The 22296-nt window shown below is 40.4% G+C and overlaps 1 protein-coding gene across 1 annotated transcript; it reads right to left on the bottom strand.

Annotated features, from left to right (window-relative positions):
- Positions 1-8597: 8597 nt before the first annotated feature.
- On the bottom strand, positions 8598-9992 carry LOC112645844 (dnaJ homolog subfamily A member 1). The gene has a single exon (XM_025425381.3). The coding sequence runs from the start codon at positions 9873-9875 to the stop codon at positions 8682-8684; it is 1194 nt and encodes a 397-aa protein (XP_025281166.1). The 5' UTR covers positions 9876-9992; the 3' UTR covers positions 8598-8681.
- Positions 9993-22296: the final 12304 nt, after the last annotated feature.

Below are 22296 nucleotides of genomic sequence, written 5' to 3'. Positions count from 1 at the left end.
AACTAAAACAATAGGACTATGAATAAAAACAACAAAAAGTGCAAAGTTTAGTGATTTCAACATTGAGCTTACTCAGTTTGGCTCTGCAAACCTGGAGGGGTGCAGAGGTGTGCTGTGGAGTTAGAGTTAGGAACATGGTGCAAAGACTTTCTCATACGTAGGGGACCTTAGAGGCGAATTTGCGTGCCTACAAAGGCTCTCCCAGGAATATACCCAATCCAAGGGGAGGGAAAATTGAGGCAAGCAAACTTGATTAAAAACCAACATTGGGTATTAGAGAACAAGGGAAAAGTTTGGGTACAACTGGGTATGTATTTTTCTACCTGTTCTCTGGTTTCACTCTAACTTTAGGAGCTTTTGCAAGGACTTGAAGAAGAGAAAGCTATGATAGAGAGAGGAAGAGGCAGAGAAAGAGACTCGTCCTGTGATCTCTGTGTCAGAGTGTAATGAAAGGAGGACAGAGGGAATCCACCTGAGGCCTCTGTCACCTGGCAGTGATGTGACTGTGGGAGCACAGACAGGAAATGATTTGCTAGTGGCTGATGGTATCATGCAGAGACACACAGGTGCCATGGACAGTCTAAGCATATCTCCAAATGGCGAAAGGAGATAGAAAGTGGCTGAAGAAGATGGAGTATGGCCTGGAGTATGGCCAGGCGACACAGAGTGATCACGTAGTCAGAGAAGTCCCTGGCAACCAAGCTCAGGGTCAGACAAGGCCCACAGAAGCCTCAGGCAGTAGTAGAGTTCATCTCAAAGAGGTAGCCTGTACATACAGCCAATCCAGGGTGCAGGAGGAGAGAACATGGTGTAACCAGGAGCCCTGCATGCAGCATCACATGTAGACGGCTCCTGTGGAACTTCTCAATGACTCAGGAAGGACTTCAGAGTGGTGGGCCTTCTATGATCCTGTTTTGGACTATTTATTGTTCCAGGTTTATGTGACCTGGGAAATATAGGTTCTAAAGATAGGCAAGATTCCTCCCCATTAGGTGAATGCCTATTGGGTGAAAGTGCATACGGACATTTAGGGGGAAAGCACTCTGAGAAAGCTCCGCAGAGCCCTAAAGCCACTCTGTCCCTGGCCTCTCAGTGACAGAGCAAAGCCCAAGAGGAAGTGGCTGCACAGCTGGCTGGATGCCCTTTCCTAAAAGCTAAGCCAGTTCTCTCTTCACCCAACAAAACTAGCCTCGAGAATTTGGTGAACTTGATAGTTGTAAGAATCTAGCCACAATTTCATAGGTTTGGATGCTCCCTAAATGAATCTTGGACACTGATTTGGTCTGGATGCCAAGATTTGTGGTTGGGAAAGACCAAATCTTTGTATCTGCCCACACCTCACCCTAGCACAGTCGGGAAAGTGCACAGATGTCCAGAGAAGAGTAGGTGGCTCAGCAGGAGTCCGGGCCTGCACCTGGGGCCTATATGAGGGCAGAGCCGGATGTTGTTAGCATAGCAGTCATGCTAGCTGAAGTCATTGGCTCTCAGCCAATGCATGTCTGACACATGCGTGGCCCTGATAACACTTGGATAGATAAAGGCAATCTCTAATGCCCTTTTGGGCAGGGGTATATGTCAGTTAAGAGTACAAGCTTAGGGGCCAGAGCTCTAACCCAGATTTCCTGATTTGTGATTTGAGCAAATTAGCCACTGCATCTAAATCTTGGATACCTTGACTATTGGCATGGGAATATTATTTATTACCTTGTTCATAACTGCAAAAATCAAGAAAATTAAATGTGGCAATAACTTCTTTTCCTTCATCTCTAAAACTTTAAGGAGGATTCTTGAGTGTTAGTCTTGCACAGAGTATAGCTGTTTAATGTGTTCTATGAATCAGTAAAGGAGTAGATAAAACAATGCATAAATGAAGAACGAATGAACAAACACATATAAACTTTTAGGATTGAATGACTATAATTCTATTTTAATTAAAATGTAATTATCCACAATTTGCTAATTATTTAAAATTATTCTTTTTTATGTAGTCTGTTGATTCTTATTTATTTAAAATAAGGTATAGAATGACCTACTTCCAGCCTTTGTTTACAGAATCAATTATTTGGAATTCTAAAGAGTTAACTTTTTTTTTTTTTTTTTTTAGACTTCATTTTGCAGCCTTGTCATCCCATTATCTGATCTTCCTGAAGGCTTGCTTTTTAAAATTGGTCCTTGTTGGATGACGTCCGAGTCTACCAAAACTCTCATGAAATGCAAAGATCTGCACAAAGTAGTCCAGATTCAGACGTATTTGTAGGTAGTGTTTACTTGGTCTCTTTGCTGCCATGTTGTTAGTTCGCCGTCTCCAGGAAATAGTCCATGGAAATTCATAGGCTTCTTTTGGAACATGGTTCTCAAACGACCCACCATGAAAATCCCCAAGGGGTTTATTAGGAATAAAGTTCTGGTCCCAACCTCAGACATAGTGAGAGAATCTCTAGGATGGGTCCTGGAGAGTTGTAGCCTTATCAAACTCTCCAGGTGATTCTGATGATGAATCAGATGTAATCCTAAGAGAGTAATTTAGATTAGATTTCCCTAAATGTGATATATTGCACTTGTCCCTATCTATAATTTTTCTTGCCAACTCCTGTAGTGCTGAGAACTTTTTGTGATGTATTTCCTTTGGAAATACTGTATTTGTCACCATGTATTCTCTACTCCATTTTATTTTTATGATTCTGGTGAGAAGAAATCCCACAGTCAGACATCTTTCCTTTGAGTAGACCCCAGTTATCCCTGTTCTTTGTTAAAACTCTAAGTACTCCATTCTTGACAAAACAATTACCTACCAGCTAAGTTCAATGAGGAAAGCATTGCCACTAGCCAGAGGCAAAAGTATAGAATGATGTGTAATGTCTTGTATTCTTGGAGCTGGTTGAAAATTTATGCAAAAACTCTGCCCCTTAAATTATCCATCTGATTCACTCTTCAGATAAGGGAGAAAAAAAATAAATGATCTTGAACCATGCCCAGGTCTGGATAACTCAAAGGAATTCTCATCTCCCTAACCTGGTTAGATCATCTAGGATTGATTAGTAAGAAATTAATTTGTTTCAAAACATCACTTTAGAGGTCTATATTCTCCTTAGAATAGACCACGGGATCCAGCTCACTTTGGAATACATAAATTCATACCTTGGCTTTGTAACCATCTCAACTCGTCAAGGCTGTTTTCTTCCCAGGGAAGCCTCTTAGATTGACAGATATAATTGAACCCCTGTTCTTGGAGCAGAAACAACACCGATTTCAGAAATGCTATCACCTTTCTGTTCAGCATCCTTCAGTGATCTCAGTACTTATCAGCATTTTCAGTAGTAGTGAGGGAGGCAGAGAGGAGGGTTTAGTGTTCACCATGGTATTGATCTGACAGCATTGGGGCACTTTTGGCCACTAGTCAGACCCTGGTTGGTGACTTACCTGACAAATACAGTTAACACTTGACAGTCATTCTCACTGGCATTTACTGTGTTCGATAAACAAGCCATGCAACTGGCAGTCTGTGTAGATTTGTTCTTGCAGCCAGTCATACAGAAAGCCCTCCCAAAAATTAAATTTTTTTCCAAATATTAAATTAAACAAACATTCTGTTTCTATGCAGCTACTAAATGCACAGAGTATTCGGGCAATGTGGCATAAGCTTGGCAAGCTTAAAGTCCTTGACAATAGTCAATATGTTTCCAGCAGCATAAAATGAGCTATTGAATTCTCCTGGAACATTTTAATACTTTAGGCAGAAAAAATGGTTAGCCTAAACTCAGGTTGTTTCATGGAAAATTTTATAACAGGGACAGAAGAAATTAGAGGCTCTGAGGTGAGGTTACTGGGTGAGAGCAAGTTGAGGGCATGGCAAGGTGAAATTTCATATAGTAGGTGGTTTCCCTTTCCCCAAAAGAAATGAGTAGATGGTGTCTACATAGATTCAGGGGGTACAAATATCAGGAACCCTTGGTTCTTTTCTGAAGTTGGATTTCCACAGACACTGAGACATGGGTTTGTATGTAATTATTTTATTAAGGAACTGTTCTTAGAGAAACTGGTGAGAGGGTAGAAGAAGAAACAAATAAGAATGTGAATTCGGGGAAAGTTTAAACCTCAACCTGATGCTGCCAAGGAACTTCAGGGTGTAAACTTCACCCCAGTGTCCCAGTTCCTGGCAAGGGAGAAGAGCCTCAGACTCCAGCCTTAGTCATTGACTCAGGACTGCTTGGGCCAGGTGGGGGTGGCTCCAGGCACTTTTGGGTCTTTGCCAGGACAGGCAAAGGGGCTCAAGAATAATCCTCTGCAGAGAGTGGCAGGTGCAGGTCATTGGAAGAAACATACAAACGCCAGTTGAGGCATGGGATGCACTACACAAGGATCCACACAGACCACAGACAGTATCTGCTCTAGTTCTATTTTCCACTCTGCTGCTATTTTAAAGGAAAAACTCTGTAAGCATCTGCCCAATCTGAAAAAAATGGAATACCATAAAGCAGATTCCCTAGGCAGGGACAGTGTGATTTATTCATTTATGTATTATTTATTGAGCACCTACCCTATCTGCCACTCCATGAACTAAGTGCTTGGATTTGAAGAATGGTCCTTTCCCTTGGATGTGATAAGAACCATTACTGATTGATGTGTAAAATGCTATGGGAATGCACCCCAAAGCAAAGTTTTTGGACCCATGAGCAGCAAGGGCTACCAAGCCCGGACACATAAACCATTCAGAAAATATAATTGACTCCATAACAGATGAAATCACTTAGTACTTATTTAATGACTGAAAAGGTGATGTTTTTAAAACCCCAACGTAAGCAATTAAATGAATAAGAATATTTGCTTCAATGGTCCATACCAAATTATATTACCTGCAGTGCATCGGAAGCCAATTTTATAATGAAGATCAAGTAGAGCCTAGGATTTGATCCAAGTTCCGGTACTTGCCTCCCATGAGGGCCATGGAAGAGCTAGCTCAGGTACCTAATTTATGTCTCCGCCCAACAGAGGGCAGTTGGATTAGCAGCCAGACCTAGAATAAGAGCAGAAATGAGAGCCTCAGGGAAAAGCCATTAGCAGAAGAGGGGGAGACTTTTCCTCATGCATCAGGAATCAGTTGTCAGTGGGTGAGGTGGAATATTTTTTCCTTTTGCTTCACATGCTTTCATCAGAAATCCTTGGGCTGCCTTATTCTCTACTATAAATTTCAGATATTCTAACAATCAATCATTTTCAAACAGTATAACTTCTGTCAACAGATTCTGAATCATCCACTTTCTACAGGAAGAAGATGCCCCAAAGGACAGAGCTGAGCAGTGAATGGTTGAGTTTGTCAAAACACCTTCTGTGATGTGGGTCACAAGAGCAGCTGGAGGAAAAGTAGAAAGTACAGAAGATTTAGATTCTGGAGCATGACTCCAGTAGATTGAGCTCAAGGGTCCGGTTCAAGCCTCAATCATCTCTGGATTCTCATTTTAGGGTCTAGAACAGTGAGTGCACTGCATATGGCAGCTTTTCATATGTGCGAGCAGAATGGAATGGAAGAGAGCCGGACAGGACAGATCTGTGAGTTACTACGCATGTCCAAGGGATGCCTTTTTGCCAACTATATAAAATCTAATTCCTTGGTTAGACAGTTCAGATTTCCAACCCTTGGCTCCAATTTGGTTATCTAGTTTTTTTTTTTCTTCCAAGGTTTTTTTCTCAAAAAGAATAAAGCAAGGTACACATTGTGAGTTGAAATATTTCTGTATACTAAGTGAAAATTTTAGTTCATACTTGAAATATATCACTGACTTTGAGTAATATCTTTAAAATTAAAATTTATTTTTCTTTTCAAATTTTTAATTGTTTTAAAATTAAAGAATGGGTCAAGAAAAGAAATGTTACATCAGTAGAACAATTTGATAATTGTCCAAACTTTACCTTTTTCAGGTGTTTTGATCTTATTGAAATTCATTTATTAGTTACTGCAACATTACTATTAATTGCAATGTATATTGCTTTTGTAAAAATATACTAACATAATTAGAAAGTATTGATCCATTATTTCTTTTATGTAGAAAAATATTTTTTTTTATTTTTCAAAATTCTTTTTGTTGGCCTAATTATAAACAAAATCCAATAAAAGACCATTCTATTGTCTATGTTTATTTTCTTGCCAACACTGTAGTTGTTTTTTCTGATACATAATATTTTATTTTATATAAAAAATTAAAAATAATAAAAAATATAAAAGTGATAAAAGAGAATATATATGATGTTAATGAATAAAAAACTTAATATCTTAATTAGTTCAACTAATTAATCTACATCTTTATAATTGGCAAAGTCTTAGATTCTGACAAAAATTATTTTAATTTTTTAATGTGGAATAACAAACAGGAAGGACTTGATTCACCCCCTATCATATTTTAAAGCGATAATATTATATAATATATATTTACTTATTTTTTATTTTTCAAATGTTTATCAAGAATGGATGCTGTATTTTGTCAAATACTTCCTCTGTATCTATTTACAGGGTCATACAGTTCTTATCCTTTCTTTCATGAATGTGGTGTATCATATTGATTGATTTGAATATTGAACCACTCCTGCAGCCCCGGAATAAATCACGGTTGATTGTGGTGAATAATTCTTTAATATACTATTGGATTGGATTTGCTAGTATCTTTTTTTTTTTAAGATTTTATTGATTTATTTGAGAGAGAGAGAGAGAGGGAGAGAGCACGAGCATGACTGTATGAGTGGGGAGAGGGGCAAAGAGAGAGAGACAAGCAGATTCCCTGCTGACCAGGGAGCCGGACTCAAGGCTGAATCCCAGGACCTTGAGATCATGACCTGAGCCAAAGGCAGATTCTACACCCACTGAGCCACCCAGACAGCCTGGATTTGCTAGTAGCTTGTTGAGAATTTTTGCATCCATGTTCATCAGGGATATTGGCCTGTAATTCTCCTTTTTAGTGGGGTCTGTGTCTGATTTTGGAATCCAAGTAATGCTGGCCTCATAGAATGAGTTTGGAAGTTTCCTTCCCCTTCTATTTTTTGGAACAGTTTGAGAAGATAGGTATTAATTCTTCTTTAAATGCATGGTAAATTTCCCCTGGGAAGCCATCTGGCCCTGGGTTTTTGTTTGTTGGGAGCTTTTTTATTACTGATTCAATTTTTTTTTTTTTCTGGTTATGGGTCTGTTCAAATTTTCTGTTTCTTCCTGTTTCAGTTTTGGTAGTTTGTATGTTTCTAGGAATTTGTCCATTTCTTCCAGATTGTCCAGTTTGTTGGCATGTAATTTTTTTATAATAATCTCTTATAATTGTTTTTATTTCTGTGGTGTTGGTTGTGATCTCTTCTCTTGCATTTGTGATTTTATTTATTTGGGTCCTTTCTCATTTCTTTTTGATAAGTCTGGCTAGGGGTTTATCAATTTTATTAATTCTTTTGAAGAACCAGCTCCTAGTTTTGTTGATCTGTTCTACTGGGGATTTGTTTCTATATCATTTATTTATTATTTACCTCTTCTGCTGGCTTTAGGCTTTATTTGCTCTTCCTTTTCTAGCTCCTTAAGATATAAGCTTAGGTTGTATGTTTTCTTGCTTCTGGAGGTGGACTGTATTGCAATATACTACCCTATTAGGACCACCTTTGCTGTATCCCAAAGGTTTTTTTTTTAATAATAAATTTATTTTTTATTGGTGTTCAATTTGCCAACATACAGAATAACACCCAGTGCTCATCCCGTCAAGTGCCCACCTCAGTGCCAGCCACCCAGTCACCCCCACCCCCCCTCCTCCCCTTCCCCCACCCCTAGTTCGTTTACCAGAGTTAGGAGTCTTTATGTTCTGTATCCCTTTCTGATATTTCCCACTCATTTTTTCTCCTTAAGGTTTTGGACTATCATGTTTCATTTTTCATTTGCTTCCACATATTTTTTAATTTCTTCTTTAATTTCCATTCTTTAGTAGTATGTTCTTTCATGGCCATGTATTTGTGGTCTTCCCAAATGTTTTTCTTGTGATTGAGTCTAAGTTTCATAGCATTGTGGTCTGAAAATAGGCATGGTATTATCTCCATCTTTTTGTACTTCTTGAGAGCTGATTTGTGACCTAGTATGTAATCTATCCTGGAGAATGTGCCATGTGCACTCGAAAAGAATGTTTCTTGAGATGAAATGTTCTGAATGTATCTGTAAATCCATCTGGTCCAGTGCCTCATTCAAAGCCATTGTTTCCTTGTTGGTTTTCTGCTTAGATGATCTGTCCATTACTATAAGTGAGGTGTTAAAATCCCCTACTATTATTGTATTATTATCTATGAATTTCTTTTTGTTTATTAATTGATTTATATATTTGCCCCCAAGTTAGGGACATAAATATTTACAATTGTTAGATCTTCTTGACAGATAGACCCCTTAATTATGAAATAATGACCTTCTCCATCTCTTATTACAGTCTTTGGTTTAAAATCTAGTTTGGTATAATAACAGCTAATCCAGGTTTCTTTCTTTCTCTCCTTTTTATTTTTTTATTTTTATTTTTTTTTTTTTTATATTTGAGTTTATTCTTCATTTAACTTTTAAAACACTACTATAGTTGAATATTAAAACAAAAACAATAGCAAGTAGTGAGCTATGATTATAGTCCTTCACTCATCCACTACTGCATATAAAATGCCAGCAGCAGTGTTATTCACCGGCCCCATTAAGAAGTCTGACACTGAACACCACCCCTAGGATGATGTTCATCATCCTCATATGCTTCCCCATTGTAATGGCGCCGTCTCTCCTGATTGGGATCAAAGTCCACAAGTTCTACCTGGTCCATTTCATCAGTCTCTTCTACTTCCTTCCTCTCAGGTAGGAGTTTTTCCAGCAAAGAAAGTTTATCAGGAGAGAGAAAGCCATTCTCGGGGAAGTTTACCTTAAATTCGATGATTAGGCGACCCTTCTCATATGGTCTACGATAAATTGGCATGCCTTCATTTAGCACACACTTGATATCCCCATGCTTGACAATCTGACCTGGATGAGAGGTGATGACGATGGTTCGGTTGTCAAGAGTAGATATTGGCTTTTGAAAGCCACACAGGGCTTCAACCAGCTGTATATCCATACACATGAAGAGATCTTCTCCTCGTCGAGTAAAAACAGCATGGTCCTTCTGATCTAAAACAATGATAATATCTCCTGGTTCCAGTCCTGGTTCTTGGTCTCCCTCACCATGGAATGTTATCTTCTGGCCATCTTTCATGCCTTTGTCAATATGCACCTCTAGAATCTTCTTCTCTCGAACGATCTTCCTTCCGTTGCAGCTTTTACATCTATCTTTAGGACTGATCCGTTCCCCATGGCCCTGGCACTCCATGCACACAGATTGAATTTGCTGAACCATTCCAGGTCCTATCTGATGAATTCTTATTTGCATTCCAGTACCTCGGCAATTGGGACAACATTCGACTGCTCCTTTCTTACCACCTCGGCCTTCACATTTATCGCAAATCACATTCTTTTGCAGAGCTAGTTTTCTTGTTGCGCCATTATAGAGATCTTCTAAGGTTACTGAGAGCTGATGTACAACATTTTTACCTCTCCGTTCTCTCTGCATCCTGCCTCCTCCTCCAAAAAACATATCAAAGATGTCCATGGGGGAGCCAAAACCACCACCAGCTCCACCTTCTTTAATTGCCTGTTCTCCTCCTTTGTCATATAATTCCCTTTTCTTTGCATCAGAGAGCACTTCATAAGCTTGAGAAATCTGTTTAAACTTCTCTCCTTCATTTGGATTCTTATCAGGGTGGTACTTCAAGGCCAGTTTTCTGTAAGCCTTTTTCAATTCCTCCTGGGTGGCATTGGGTTTGACCCCCAAAACATCATAGTAAGTGGTTTCTTTCACCATTTTCTACAGCCGGTGAGAGGGCCGAAGCCGGTGTGGGGGAGCGGGAAGGGGCGCGTTGCTGGGCGCAGCTCGGGCAGCCGCCGCTCCTCCGCGTCTCACCGAGCGTTCTGGAAAGTTCCCTTTCTCTCCTTTTTAAATTAAATTTTTCCCCTTAGAAAGGGGGACAGAGAGAGAGAAATAATGTGAGCAGGAGTGTGAGGGGGTGGCAGGGGAGGAAGGGTAGAGGCAGAGGGTGAAGGAAGAGAAAGAAAATCAAGCCCCATGCAGGGCTTGATCTCACGACCCTGAGACTATGACCTGAGACAAAGTCAAGGGTAGGATGCTTAACTGATTGAGCAACCCAGGCACCCAACTACAGCTTTCTTTTGATGGATGATTTTCTATCCCCTCACTTTCAATCTGCAGATGTCTTTAGTCTAAAATGAGTCTCCTGTAGGCAGCATATAGATGAATTTTGTTTTTTATATATTCTGCTACTCTATGTCTTCTGATTAGAGCATTTAGTCCATTTACATTCAGAGAGATTATTAAAATATATGGATTTAGGGCCATTGTATTGCTTATAAAGTTGGTGTTTCTGGTGATGTTCTCTGTTCCTTTCCAGTATTTGTTGTTTTTGGTCTTTTTCCCCCCCATTGAAGAGTCCCCTTTAATATTTCTTGCAGGGCTGGTTTAGTGGTCGTGAACTGTTTTAGTTTTTGTTTGTCTGGGAAACTATTTCTCATTCTACTCTGAATGACAATCCTGCTGGATAAAGTAGTCTTGGCTGTGTTTTTTTTTTTTTTTTTTTTTTTTTTTCCCCATTCAGCCCTTTGAATATATTGTCCCCATTTCTTCTGGCCTGCCAAGTTTCTGTAGACAGAACTGCGGCAAACCTAATCTGTATTCCCTTGTAGGTTAAGAACTTTTTCCTCTTGCTGCTTTCAGTTATTTCCTTGTCTGTGTATTTTGTTAATTTGACTATGATATGTCCTGGCAATGGCCGGCTTTTATTGAATTTGATGGGTGTTCTCTACAGTTCTTGGATTTCAATGTCTGTTTCCATCCCCAGATTAGGGAAGTTTTCAACTATAATTTGCTCAAATAAACCTTCTGTTCCTTTTTCTTTCTCTTCTTTTTCTGGGATGCCTATGATATGAATGTTATTATGCTTTAAGGAGTCTCCAAGTTCCCTAAGTATGCATTCGTGATCCAATACCCTTCTTTCCCTCCTTTTTTCAACTTCATTATTTTCCATAATTTTATCTTCTATATCACCAATTTGTTCCTCTGCCTCCATCTGTCCTCATTGTTATTCCATCCATTCAGTTTTGCATCTTGGTTATAGCAATTTTTAAGATTTTGCCTCGTCTAGTTTTTAGTTCTCTCCATTTCTGGAGTAAGGGATTCTCTAGTAGCTTCAGTGCTTTTCTCAATCCCGGCTAGTACCCTTATGACTATTGTTTTAAGTAACTTGTATCTGTATTGATCAAATCATTGGCTGTGAATTCCTCCTGTTCTTTCTTTTGGGGCAAATTCCTTCATCTTTTCACTATATCTAGGTCACCGTGTGTGTGTGTGTGTGTGTGTGTGTGTGTGTAATTGTTAGTAAAGCCTATGGTATTCCTCCTCCTGAGAGTAATGGCTGTATTAAGAAGAGGTCCAACCAACCAACCAACCAACCAACCAAAGCCAAACAAGCAAATAAACAAACACCCACAAAAACCCAAAAACCAAAACAAAACAGAAAACAAAAGAAAGGAAACTAGATCCTAGGTATGTTTTGGTCTGTTCACTAAAAGAAGCTAGATCCAAATAATAACAATAATGATAATGATAATAAATAAAAATAAATAAATTAAAAAAAAATTTAAACTAAAAATATAAAAAAGAAGCTAAATCCTATTTCCTCTAGAGTTGAGGCTTTGAAGCACTTGCTAATCAGTAGATTTGGTGTGGCCAAGCGGCTTGTGCTGGTCTTCTGGCAGGAGTGGCCTGCTGCTCTAATTCTCAGGCTGACTTCACCCAGTGCAGGTACACCTGGGGGGCACAAGGGGATGCGACTTGGTGTAAGCAGCTCCGGCCTCCACTGGGTGGCACTGTTTTGCTCCCTCAAGTCAGGGCTGATGGCTGGGTTAGCAGGGGAAGCCTCACCCTGCTCTCCCCTCCCCAGAGCAGGAAGCTCAGGCCTGCTTCTCTTCAAGAGCCCTCGAAGAAGAGCAAACAATCACTTCTCTTGTGTCCCAGTGAGTAAGGGACAGGCAGGGTTGGGTAGTAGAGATAGATAGATAGATAGGGGGTCACGGAATCGGGTTCACAAAAATCCCAACAATGCAGAGATAAAAGGAAACCAGAGATAAATGAACCAGACCTTCCTGTCCTAGGTGTCAGAGGTGGGGTCCTGTGACCAATAGAGAATTACTGGACCCTAAAAGGGAAATGGGCCATTAAAGATGTTATCACTAGTCCTTTCAGCAAGGCTGCTATCAATGAAGATGTTAAAAGAATTTAGGTTCTCTGGTTGGCTTTCAATAAAAGAGCTGCCCTACAGTGGCTGCCCTGTTGGGACCCCTCTCACTCCTGAGAGCTCCTTCTGTATCCTTGCTTAATAAACTTCTATGGCTTTACTTACTCTCCTTTGTCTGCGAGATTCATTCTTCGATTCTGTGAGACAAGAACCTAACTCTCCACTTCATTTTGATACCAAAACCTGGGAACACTCCCACCAAAGGGTGAGTAAAAGTGAACTCTTTTCTTTCTGGGGAGATGTCTTCCCTTGGATAACCTCTTCTTTTAACAAACAGCAAAACTGGGCCAGTTAATGGCGACTAGAGGGGCCGCTGGTCTTAAGACTCCAGTAACAGGCTTCTGGAGAAAGGTTTGGCCAATCCCCCCTTCCTCAGAGAAAGGGAATATTGGCCCCAACCTACTCAGTTCTCCTTTCTGTTCAATGGCTTTTTTTTAAATGACTTTCTCCCACCTCAGCTGCTTTGCCTTTAGGGCTCTTCCAACCCCCATGATCAGTATGCCCTTTTAATTAGGGATTCATTCCAGGAAGAATATTCCCTCTGTAGATATAAGACTTTTTCAAAAGTGTATTTCATGAGAACTTAGTTTAGGAGGAACAACCTTTTCCTCATGTTTTTCTATTAGGTATCATTTAGGTTTAATCACAATCAGGAATTAAAACCCAAGTTTTCAGCAAGCAGGATCAAAACTGTCTCTTTATGATAAGTTGGGGGCAGCCTGATGCTTCTTGGGCATTTACTCCCTTTGGAATATTTTGGGCATTAAGGAGGGAATTAATTACAAAGCCCCAGCCAATCCCTTGATTGGTTGCATTAGTGGCTGGGACTTTAGGGGGTCATATTGTTGATGCTTTCTTGCTCCAACAACAAAAATATGGAATTATAATGATGCTAAATCTCAGGGTCTGCATCCCTCAACAGGGCCATGCTTGCAAATGGGACTTCAGGTATACGGACAGAAAAATCTCCCAGCGATAAGACCAGGAAACATAATCGAAATTGGCTTATAATTGGCCTGACTAATCAGGCGTCTTGGAGCTAGGGAATGCGGGCAAATTTACATGACCAAACAATGAGAGCTCAAGCAAGAGAGCTCAGAAGAAGGAGGCCATTAAAAGGATCCCCTGTTTTGTTTAAGGTTCATAGGGGGAGGGGGAGCTCATAGGTGGACTGGCAATCCAGAGCTCTGAACCTGCCCTTCTGGTACCTTTGGTGACCTTGGGGTCTCTGAGACATGTAAAAGGATAGAGACTGGCCTGAGGGTCAAACCCTGTGGGAGCCTCATCCATTAGCAGCACTGAGAGACCCTAGCTATTTTGGTCACATTCATAGCCTTCTAAAAAGAATTTCAAAGTTTAAACTGTTAACCTCGCTAAACCCTATGATTAGGCCGGACTTTTTGGGGGGAAATCCGGAGAAGACAAGGAGGATCAGGTAATGGACAGGTAAGAGTGGCTACTACGTCCACCAGCCTGATCCCTCTTCAACCCAAGATGTTAGGACACTCTTTAACCTTGGGTACTCAAACCAGGAGATGTATTGGTTCACAGGGGAGAGCTGATATGTAGGGACACCTACATAGTCACCTCTCTGTAATAGATACAGGGTAACTGACTCCTACTGGGATTGTGAGATGAGAACCAAACCATTCTCCGACAGTACTCCTCTGGGTTGGGTACTGCAAAATTGAGTAGTTTCCCCTTGCAAAATTTTTCTAGTGTTTTCCATGGGTTAGATATGATGGGTTCTTCAAGGCAAGGTATAATAAAGGGTGCCCTTCATAGCAAGGCATGGTCTCTTCTTCAGTTCCCAAGGACTCTCCCTTGCTGAAACAAGGAGGGCAATTAAATTGCTGAAACAATTTAACCCACTGGAAACAATTTGGATTGCAAAATTTAGGAAAGGACTGATCTCCTGTAACACTGTGTGGTCTCCATGGGATCTATCAGTTGCAGAGAACAGGGCTCTACATCAGGACCCCCACCTAAGGGCCTCTTGCAGACTGTGTTTGCCTGAACACGTTGGCTGGTAAACTCCCTCCTGACATATTGGATAATTGTCTAAATAGGCCTCTGAATAACTCCACGAGGAAACACAGGCCTTCCCTAGCAAAGGAGACTCTGACTCTCACTGTTCCTCCTCCTAATAGATGTGGGGGCTTGTCCCTCATTCATTTTTCCCAGGTTAATGGTTATAATTGGAGCCAACTGTGTGTGGTTAATGTACCTCAGGACGGGGCTTTAAGGAATCTTCCCCAGCAGCTTCTCTTTGTTTTGGGGAAATTCCCTGTCTTCTCTGGCCTGATATGGTCTATCTAATTCTATTTGTTGGTGGAAAAATATGGCCCCTGTTCTCCTGTCCAAACAGATGAGCTTTAGAACTGGGAACCCGTTTTCTCTGCCTTCTGGCTGTTCTTTGCCTCTTTAGTTTCCCCCTCCCCTCCTCCTGTTTCTGCATCACCTTGAGGGCAACCTATAGATACTGTTCACTTCAGATTTCCCCACCAGTGCCTCAGGTAAAAATTGGCAATAGGGAACACACTGATTTTTAAAAGTGGACCCAGGTGAAACATAGTCAGCATTTAAACTAATTTAAGTTTGTTGCTTTAATTAAGACAGTCACGTCTTTAATGTTATTAGCATTAAATATACAACTTTTATTCTATTGAGGTTTGCTAAAGGTCAAATAAGCTCATGTTATCTCTGTTGCAATTTGTTAGCAAAAAAAGGATTTAAAATGATGGTTAATTGTCTCAAAGTTTTCATGGGTAATTGTTAAGATAGCTTTCAAAATCTTTAGTAACGTGTAACTTTAAAGTTTTACTTGGATGATAATTGGGATTAAATTCATTGGACTTCTAGGTATTCTCCAAATAGGAAAAATGCTAAGGCATTGATTACTAGATATATATTTGTGCTTTTGACTTCTTATTGCAGAGAAACTAAGGATATTTGAGTCTGTTGGTAAACATGCTTTGTGCTTAATTCATAAATTTGTCATAAAAAGAGTTTTGGTATAACAGTTCACAATTGGTTACTACTTAGTTTTCACTGGAGACTAAGATTTCTAAGAGTGAAAAATTCTGCTAAATGTAACTAAGACTGATGGGGCTAAGAGAAGCAACTCTGTATGAAAAAAATAGAAGATACATTAAAAAAGATATAAGAAATGGGAATGCATTTTTGTTAAAGATAAAAGAAGGTAATTTTGTCCTGAGACTGGTTCGAAAAGAAATGGCTTGGGACAAAATCTAAATGCCAAAAAAGTGGTGAAAGCTTCATAAAGGGAAATCTTTGGAAAGGAATTTTAGGTGCGGGCAGGACAGACTGAGATTAAAATGAAGGGATTTTACTTATTTTTATTTTTTTTTAAATAACCAAATATCAGGAGTTTATTTCTTATTCTTAAAATACAAAGTTGATTTTTTGTGTATTTTTTTTATTGGAGTTTGATTTGCCAACATATAGCCTCACACCCAGTGCTCACCCCATCAAGTGCCCCCCTCAGTGCCCATCTTTTAAAAGTACACAAGTATAAGATTAAAAGTCTTTCTCTTATTCAAAGGCTTTCTTGAATTGTTGGTATGCCTTGAAAAGAAAATGTAATAGTTGTTTTCTCTTCGCTGTCCGAGAAAAACCAGTTTCTATGTTTTGTCTTTATCAGGTCTTTAACATCCCTATTCCTATTTAGGCATGCAATTAAAAACTTTCTAGGGTTTAAAATACTTCCCAATATTTAAAGTGTGAATGAAGTCTCTTTGATTCATTAGGCCTTTTTATTTGGTATGTTAAGTTACTTGGGAAGCACTGTTAAACAAATGATAAGCCTTAGGTTACATTTCGGTAAATGCTATAACTATTCCAGAGATGAAATGCAATTCCTAAAATTTTAGTATTTTTAAGATTTTTTAAAAAAATTATTTATTCATGAGAGACATGAGGCAGAGACACAGGCAGAGGGAGAAGCAGGCTCCATGCAGGGAGCCTGATGTGCGACTCAATCCCGGGACTCCAGGATCAGGCCTGGGTTGAAGGCAGGTGCTAACTGCTGAGCCATCCAGGGATCCCCTTAATGTTTTAATATAAGGTCATCACTTGATATTTTGATAACTGAAGTATTATGTGTCACGAAATAACCAGATTTCCTTGCCAGCTATATTATAGCCTCATCAGATGTTTAACCATGTCCATTTTTGAGTCTTTTGTCATTTATAGTTTTTGTTCTTATTCTTTTGCAAGACACGTTTCATCTTTAAAGAAATCCATATAAAGGATTTTTAGGACAAATACAGGTTTTAATTTCTTTAAGATCAAAACTAAAATGGGTAAGAATTTCCAAAACTAATTAAAGCTGCTTTCAAACTGAACAAGAATTAGTAATATGGGACTAAGTGAATTGGGGAAAGTGATTATAGTTTTTTATGACTCTTGTTTAAAACCTGCTGACTCTCTCATGTTTGTTCTCGTAGGTTAAGAAAATTTTCTCTTAAGATATCTATGACTTACTGAAATGTGATGAAGTATTCATTTGTAAACAAATTAAAACATTAACTTCTCTCTCTAACCTGAACCCTCTGAAATTCAAAAGGTCTCAGTATATATTCTTTCTTCCATGCTGATCATAGTCATTTGCATAAATTCAATAAGAATCGGTTCTCCTTGTCAATAAGACACCATTGGAAAAATTATTTTACCAGAGCTTTGCTGGAATGTCATATTTGAGAGAAAGCATAAGCGCAGATATGACCAAACAGCTTTAAGGAACAAAGGTTGACTTACGAAACATAGAGCCATAAAGCCACAGAGAGAGGCACTTGATGGGATAAGCACTGGGTGTCATACTGTATGTTGGCAAACCGAACACCAATTTAAAAAAATACAAAAAGAAAAAAAAGAAAAGAAAATATTGGCCTGATACTCTATTTGCATTACAGAGTTCCCAGCAGCCTCACCAGGGGAGTTAAAAATGTCACTTCTGGCAAGTGCAGGAACCTCAGGATACTTTGGGGACCACATAAAGAGGAACTAGCCCCCATTTACAGGTATTGCAGGCATGTCTGATGGTAGGTACTTGCTTGGCTTGGCTTCTGGCCTGGAGAGGTTACTAAAAGTTCAACCTAGGGATTCCTTATGAAAAGTTCCAGCAAAGCAGATTCTAAAAGATCTATAAGATCTAAAAGATCAATATTCTTGCTGAGCTTATGTAAATAATTAGGCCAACGTGTTAAAACTGAACTTGTTTTGCAGACAGGTCAGTCCTGATTTGGCTACCTCTGATTTTAAAAAATGACGGTTATTATAGAGAGAAACTATATTTCAATAACACATCTTTGCAGATGTTAAATTATAGCTCTGTCTATAAATGAATGTTGTTTGCCTAAGCTAGACTACTTGAGGTAAACTTCAGAGAAATAGCTTTTCTACTTCTACACAATAGCTCATGTATAGATAATCTTTATGCTTTTTATTCTATGGAGAAAATAACAGGACCCCATAGGTATATGATTATTTAAACAATTCCCCAGCAATTTAATACATCAACTAGCCCTTTGACCAATTCTGTATGGCTTGGATGACAAAATCACCCCTTTAAAGCCAGAACGTATCCCACTGTATGGGGTTAATTATAAACTTGTGAAGATAATGGATGACCCCATTTTCTTTATAATTTGATTGGATGATATACTTGGGGATGTTCTTATCTCTAGATAAGTTTTTCCCCCCCTTGCCAGTGATTCCTTATAATACTGGTCAGGCTAGACCTCAAACAAAGAGGGCTTCTTTATGGTTTTAGCCCTTAGTCATATTTATCCTAGAAGCCACTTCTACTGAAGTACAATCACTTTTCTTGTGCCCCAGTGTCCCAGTCTCTTGTGTTCCCATGAGTAAGTCTCCTGTGTCTCTTGTGTCCCAGTGATTAAGGGACAGGCTGGACTAGGTAGTGGAAGATAGGTAGGGAGCCATGGAATCAGGTTCACAAAAATCCCGGTGATGTGGAGATAAAAGGAAACCAGAGATAAATGAACCAGACCACCCTATCCTAGGTGTCAGAGGTGGGGTCCTATTCCAGAGAATTACTGGACCCTAAAAGGGAAATGGGCCATTAAAGAAGTTATCACTAGTCCTTTCAGCAAGGCTGCTATCAATGAAGATGTTAAAAAAAAATTAGGTTCTCTGGTTGGCTTTCAATAGAAGAACAGCCCTACAAGCATCCAGCAGCAGCCCTGTTGGGACCCCTCTACTCCTGAGAGCCTCTTCCATATGCTTGTTTAAAAAACTATGGCTTTACTTACTCTCCTTTGCGAGATTCATTCTTCAACTCTGTGAGACAAGAATGTAGCTCTCCTGCTTCACCAGGCTTCCAGATGGTCTCTGCCTTCACCCTGCCTGTGTCCAAGCTGTCCGTCTGCCAGGCAGCACAGCACTCCTGTGTTTTATCTTAGGTATGTGCCTGGATTTCAAAACTCCAAATTGTAGAGATCCCCAGGCAGAGACTCGCAATGATCCTCTGGTGGAGGGTCTTGCTGCACTGTGGCTGGGGCCCGCTTGTCCCCCAAATTGGTTGCCCAACTACACAGTGGTTTGGAGTTCATGATAAAGTGTAGCTAAAGCCAGAACCAAGGGTTGTTGCCTTCAGCCAATGTCTTTGTTCCTAGCAATGTGTTTGCTAGGGAAAGGGGAAGCTCAATGGTGCCCACAGGCCTGTGTCACCTCTTGTCCCTGTGTTGCCACTCCCAAATGCACTCCAAGCAGGAGAACCACTTCTCCCCCTGAGACCCAGGGGATCCTCAGACTGCGCTGCCCAGTCTTGGAACTCTGCCTTGCTTCACCACCGCCACTGGAGCATAGCTAAGCCTGTCGGGCACAACCCTGACGATGGCTCAGACCTCTGAACTTCAGACACTGTGGTCCACTGTTTATAAAATTTGCGGTATTCACCCTCTCTCTCTCCCTTTCCCAGTCAACGGTTTTGGGGAAAGAGTTTTTCTTGTACAGTGCCCTGTGCAAGCTTTCACTCTTTCTCTCTCTTCATCTCTCATTCTTTCCCCCATGATCAGGGCTCCTTCACCTCCGCAGCACCCGCAGCTCTCTGCAGCTCCTACCTTCCACAGTGTGGCTTTTTTTTTTTTTTTTCAGTCTCTAGTTGTGCAGTTTCAGCTCTCTGCAGCTTCTACCTTCCACAGTGTGGCTTTTTTTTTTTTTCTTTTTTCAGTCTCTAGTTGTGCAGTTTGCTCTCTCAGTCCTCAGATCATTTTCTTGGATGTTCAAAATGATTAGATATTTATAAAGCTGTGTTCAAGGGATGAGGCGAGACTAGAGTCCCTTTACTCTTCCTCCCAATGTTGTTTTGATTCACTTCATTTCATAAATTGAAAGTCATTTGTCATAAAGAGAAGGAGGTAGAAGGAATTATTTGCTCTGAGTGCCAAATAATACTAATACCAATGCCTCTCTACCTCAATTCCATCCTATGACTTTGCCCCTGGCATATATCACTGTAGGCACACTGGCTTCCTTCCTGGCCTCCAGTGCCAGAGTTTTGACACTGACATTCCCTTCACCTGGAACCTTCTGTGCCCAGGTAACCACATACCTGAGCTTCAATATCTCCTTGTCAATGGTGTCTTCCCTGACCGCTTCATTTTAAATGCAACTCCATATCTCTTTCTGCCCCTCCTCACTCTTGACCCCACTTACCTGTCCACATTCCTAAACTTATTTTCTCTCCAGAGCAATATCACTATCTTCCAACTGTGGATTTCACTTGTTTATTCGTGCAGTCACTCTTTCCCTGCTGAAATGTCAGCTTCATGGGATGGCACCTTCTGTCTGCTTTGACCCCTGCTGTCATCCCAATTCTTGAGCAATGCCTTATAGAAAGTAAGCTCTCAAGAAGGATTTGTTCAACAAATTAATGAAGAACTATAAAATGAAGGGATTGGACCAGATAAACAGTAGGTAGGTAAAATCTGACTTAAGTAAAATTTTTTGCACATGTACATTTGTGTATTATTCTTGGAAGGAGAAAATTTACAAAGTTCATCAGCTATTCAAAATTCTCTCTGAAAAAAAAATTCTCTCTGATCCCACAAAGCTGAATAAACCACTAGACACAACATCTTTGTAAAAAGGAGCCTCTGGAGTCCGAGCTCCCTCCCTCTTCCAACCCTCTCTCCATCTGGCTTATTCCATTTCATCGCCCCATAGTGGGATCATATTTTTGTCTTGCTTTCTTATTAAACTGTCAACTCACTAAGGGCAAGGTTAGCATCTGATTCATATCTGCAACCCCATTCAGTTCTAACCCTGGTCTGAGAGCTTGGAAGCTGTTTGCTAAATGAACTAGCAGGACAGCAAGAAGCTAAGGAGTTATCAGAGAAGGCCCCCTTTCACAGTTTGGGCTCTTTTTTCTCCCCAGATAAGATAGAATTTTACTACTACTAAGTTTTGATATATTCACCAAATTTTCAACTTGTAGATCTCCTAAACAGAAAATTAAAGTAGGGAATGGGAAAGACAAACCATGCTTTCACCTTAAACAGCCCATATTTGTGTTTCCTACAGGGAGCTCCCTCTGCTCTGTTCTAACCTGTTGAGAATGTGTGGGTTTTGGTGCAGTGGTCCTTAGGGGTGCAGGGGCAAGGCTTGGGTGGCAGATTGAGTGCAGTTAATGAGCAGACGGACGTTTGCTCATATGTTTGAGTCCATATTTCAGATGGAGGATTAGTCATGTATTGAAACGTGAGTAGCTTCCTAACCTCGTGGTTGTTGCAAAGAGCTCACAAGGTCACTGAATCAGATGCATAGGCCACTGCACATCCTGTTGTCTGATATTAGGGCCCCTCAGGGATGTTCTTTCTCAGTCTTCAATAACCCAGGCCTTCCTCTTTGCCTTGTATAACGGTCACCTCTACGGTTTTGCCTCTTTCATCAGACCCTGAGTCACCTGAGGAAAAGGATCCAGACTAATCTACTCCTTTACTCTTCACAGGATCTGTGTGGGAGAGACTGCTAGCGACCACCAGTTTGATTTCCTCTTCCTCCTGGCACACAGGTGGGCCACATTTCCTGGTCATCTGTGTGGTTAGTCAGATATAGTCATCTGGCTGAGTTCTAGCAAAAGTACAAAACACCTCTTTCAGGACTGGTCCGTAGACCTTCAATGATTATCCTCCATGCATCCCCCCTTTTGCATAATCACAGCAGCCTCAGAAGCTACTTGCTGAAGATGATGAAGACATAAGAGGGAACGACCCTAGGACTCAGGGTCACTGCTCAGAGGAGACCTCCTCTTCCCTCCACTGCTCCACCAATGCCCTCCCACCACCACAATCTTAGACCCACTTTTCCACTATGTTAAACCATTGACAGATGTTATCATCTGTTGCTGTTCAAGCAGTCAGCTTACCTTACCTTAAGAGTCTTGCCAGTGGGGACATTCAACAATGTTCATGAAGTGGGATGCTCTAGTAAGGCTCCAGTTGTTAGCAGAGAGAACAGAGAGGGAGCTTTGAAATCCAGATAAGACATCCAAATCCAGACTAGTTTCTCTTTAGGTCATGGGTAAGTGGAGATGGGGAATCTTGTCCATGACAAGTAGGAGGGTGAGGCGTGGTTCTAACATACTCCACTATGCCCATTACCTCTTCATTTCATAAGCCTCATGGACTAGAGAAGAAGATATCCCATTTCTCCTCCTAATCCATATAGTTCCCCACGTCCTTCACCTCTCCAGAATCGGAGAAGAGTTCTAGAGAAAATACAACAGGAGGAAGTATTTCCTAGTAGAAATAAGCTGGAACGCAGACCAGAGACCTGGCTCTGAGTTCTGGGTCTGCCTTATCTTGCTGTGTAGCTCTGAAAACCTCTCTCCACCTCCATGTTTCTTCCCTGTTTTCTGGAAATTGTGTCCTG

Source organism: Canis lupus, chromosome 34 (genome assembly GCF_003254725.2).
Source record: "Canis lupus dingo isolate Sandy chromosome 34, ASM325472v2, whole genome shotgun sequence".
NCBI classification, from domain to species: domain Eukaryota; kingdom Metazoa; phylum Chordata; class Mammalia; order Carnivora; family Canidae; genus Canis; species Canis lupus.
Note: the sequence above shows the minus strand (reverse complement) of the source record. Positions and strands in the feature narration are given on the sequence as shown.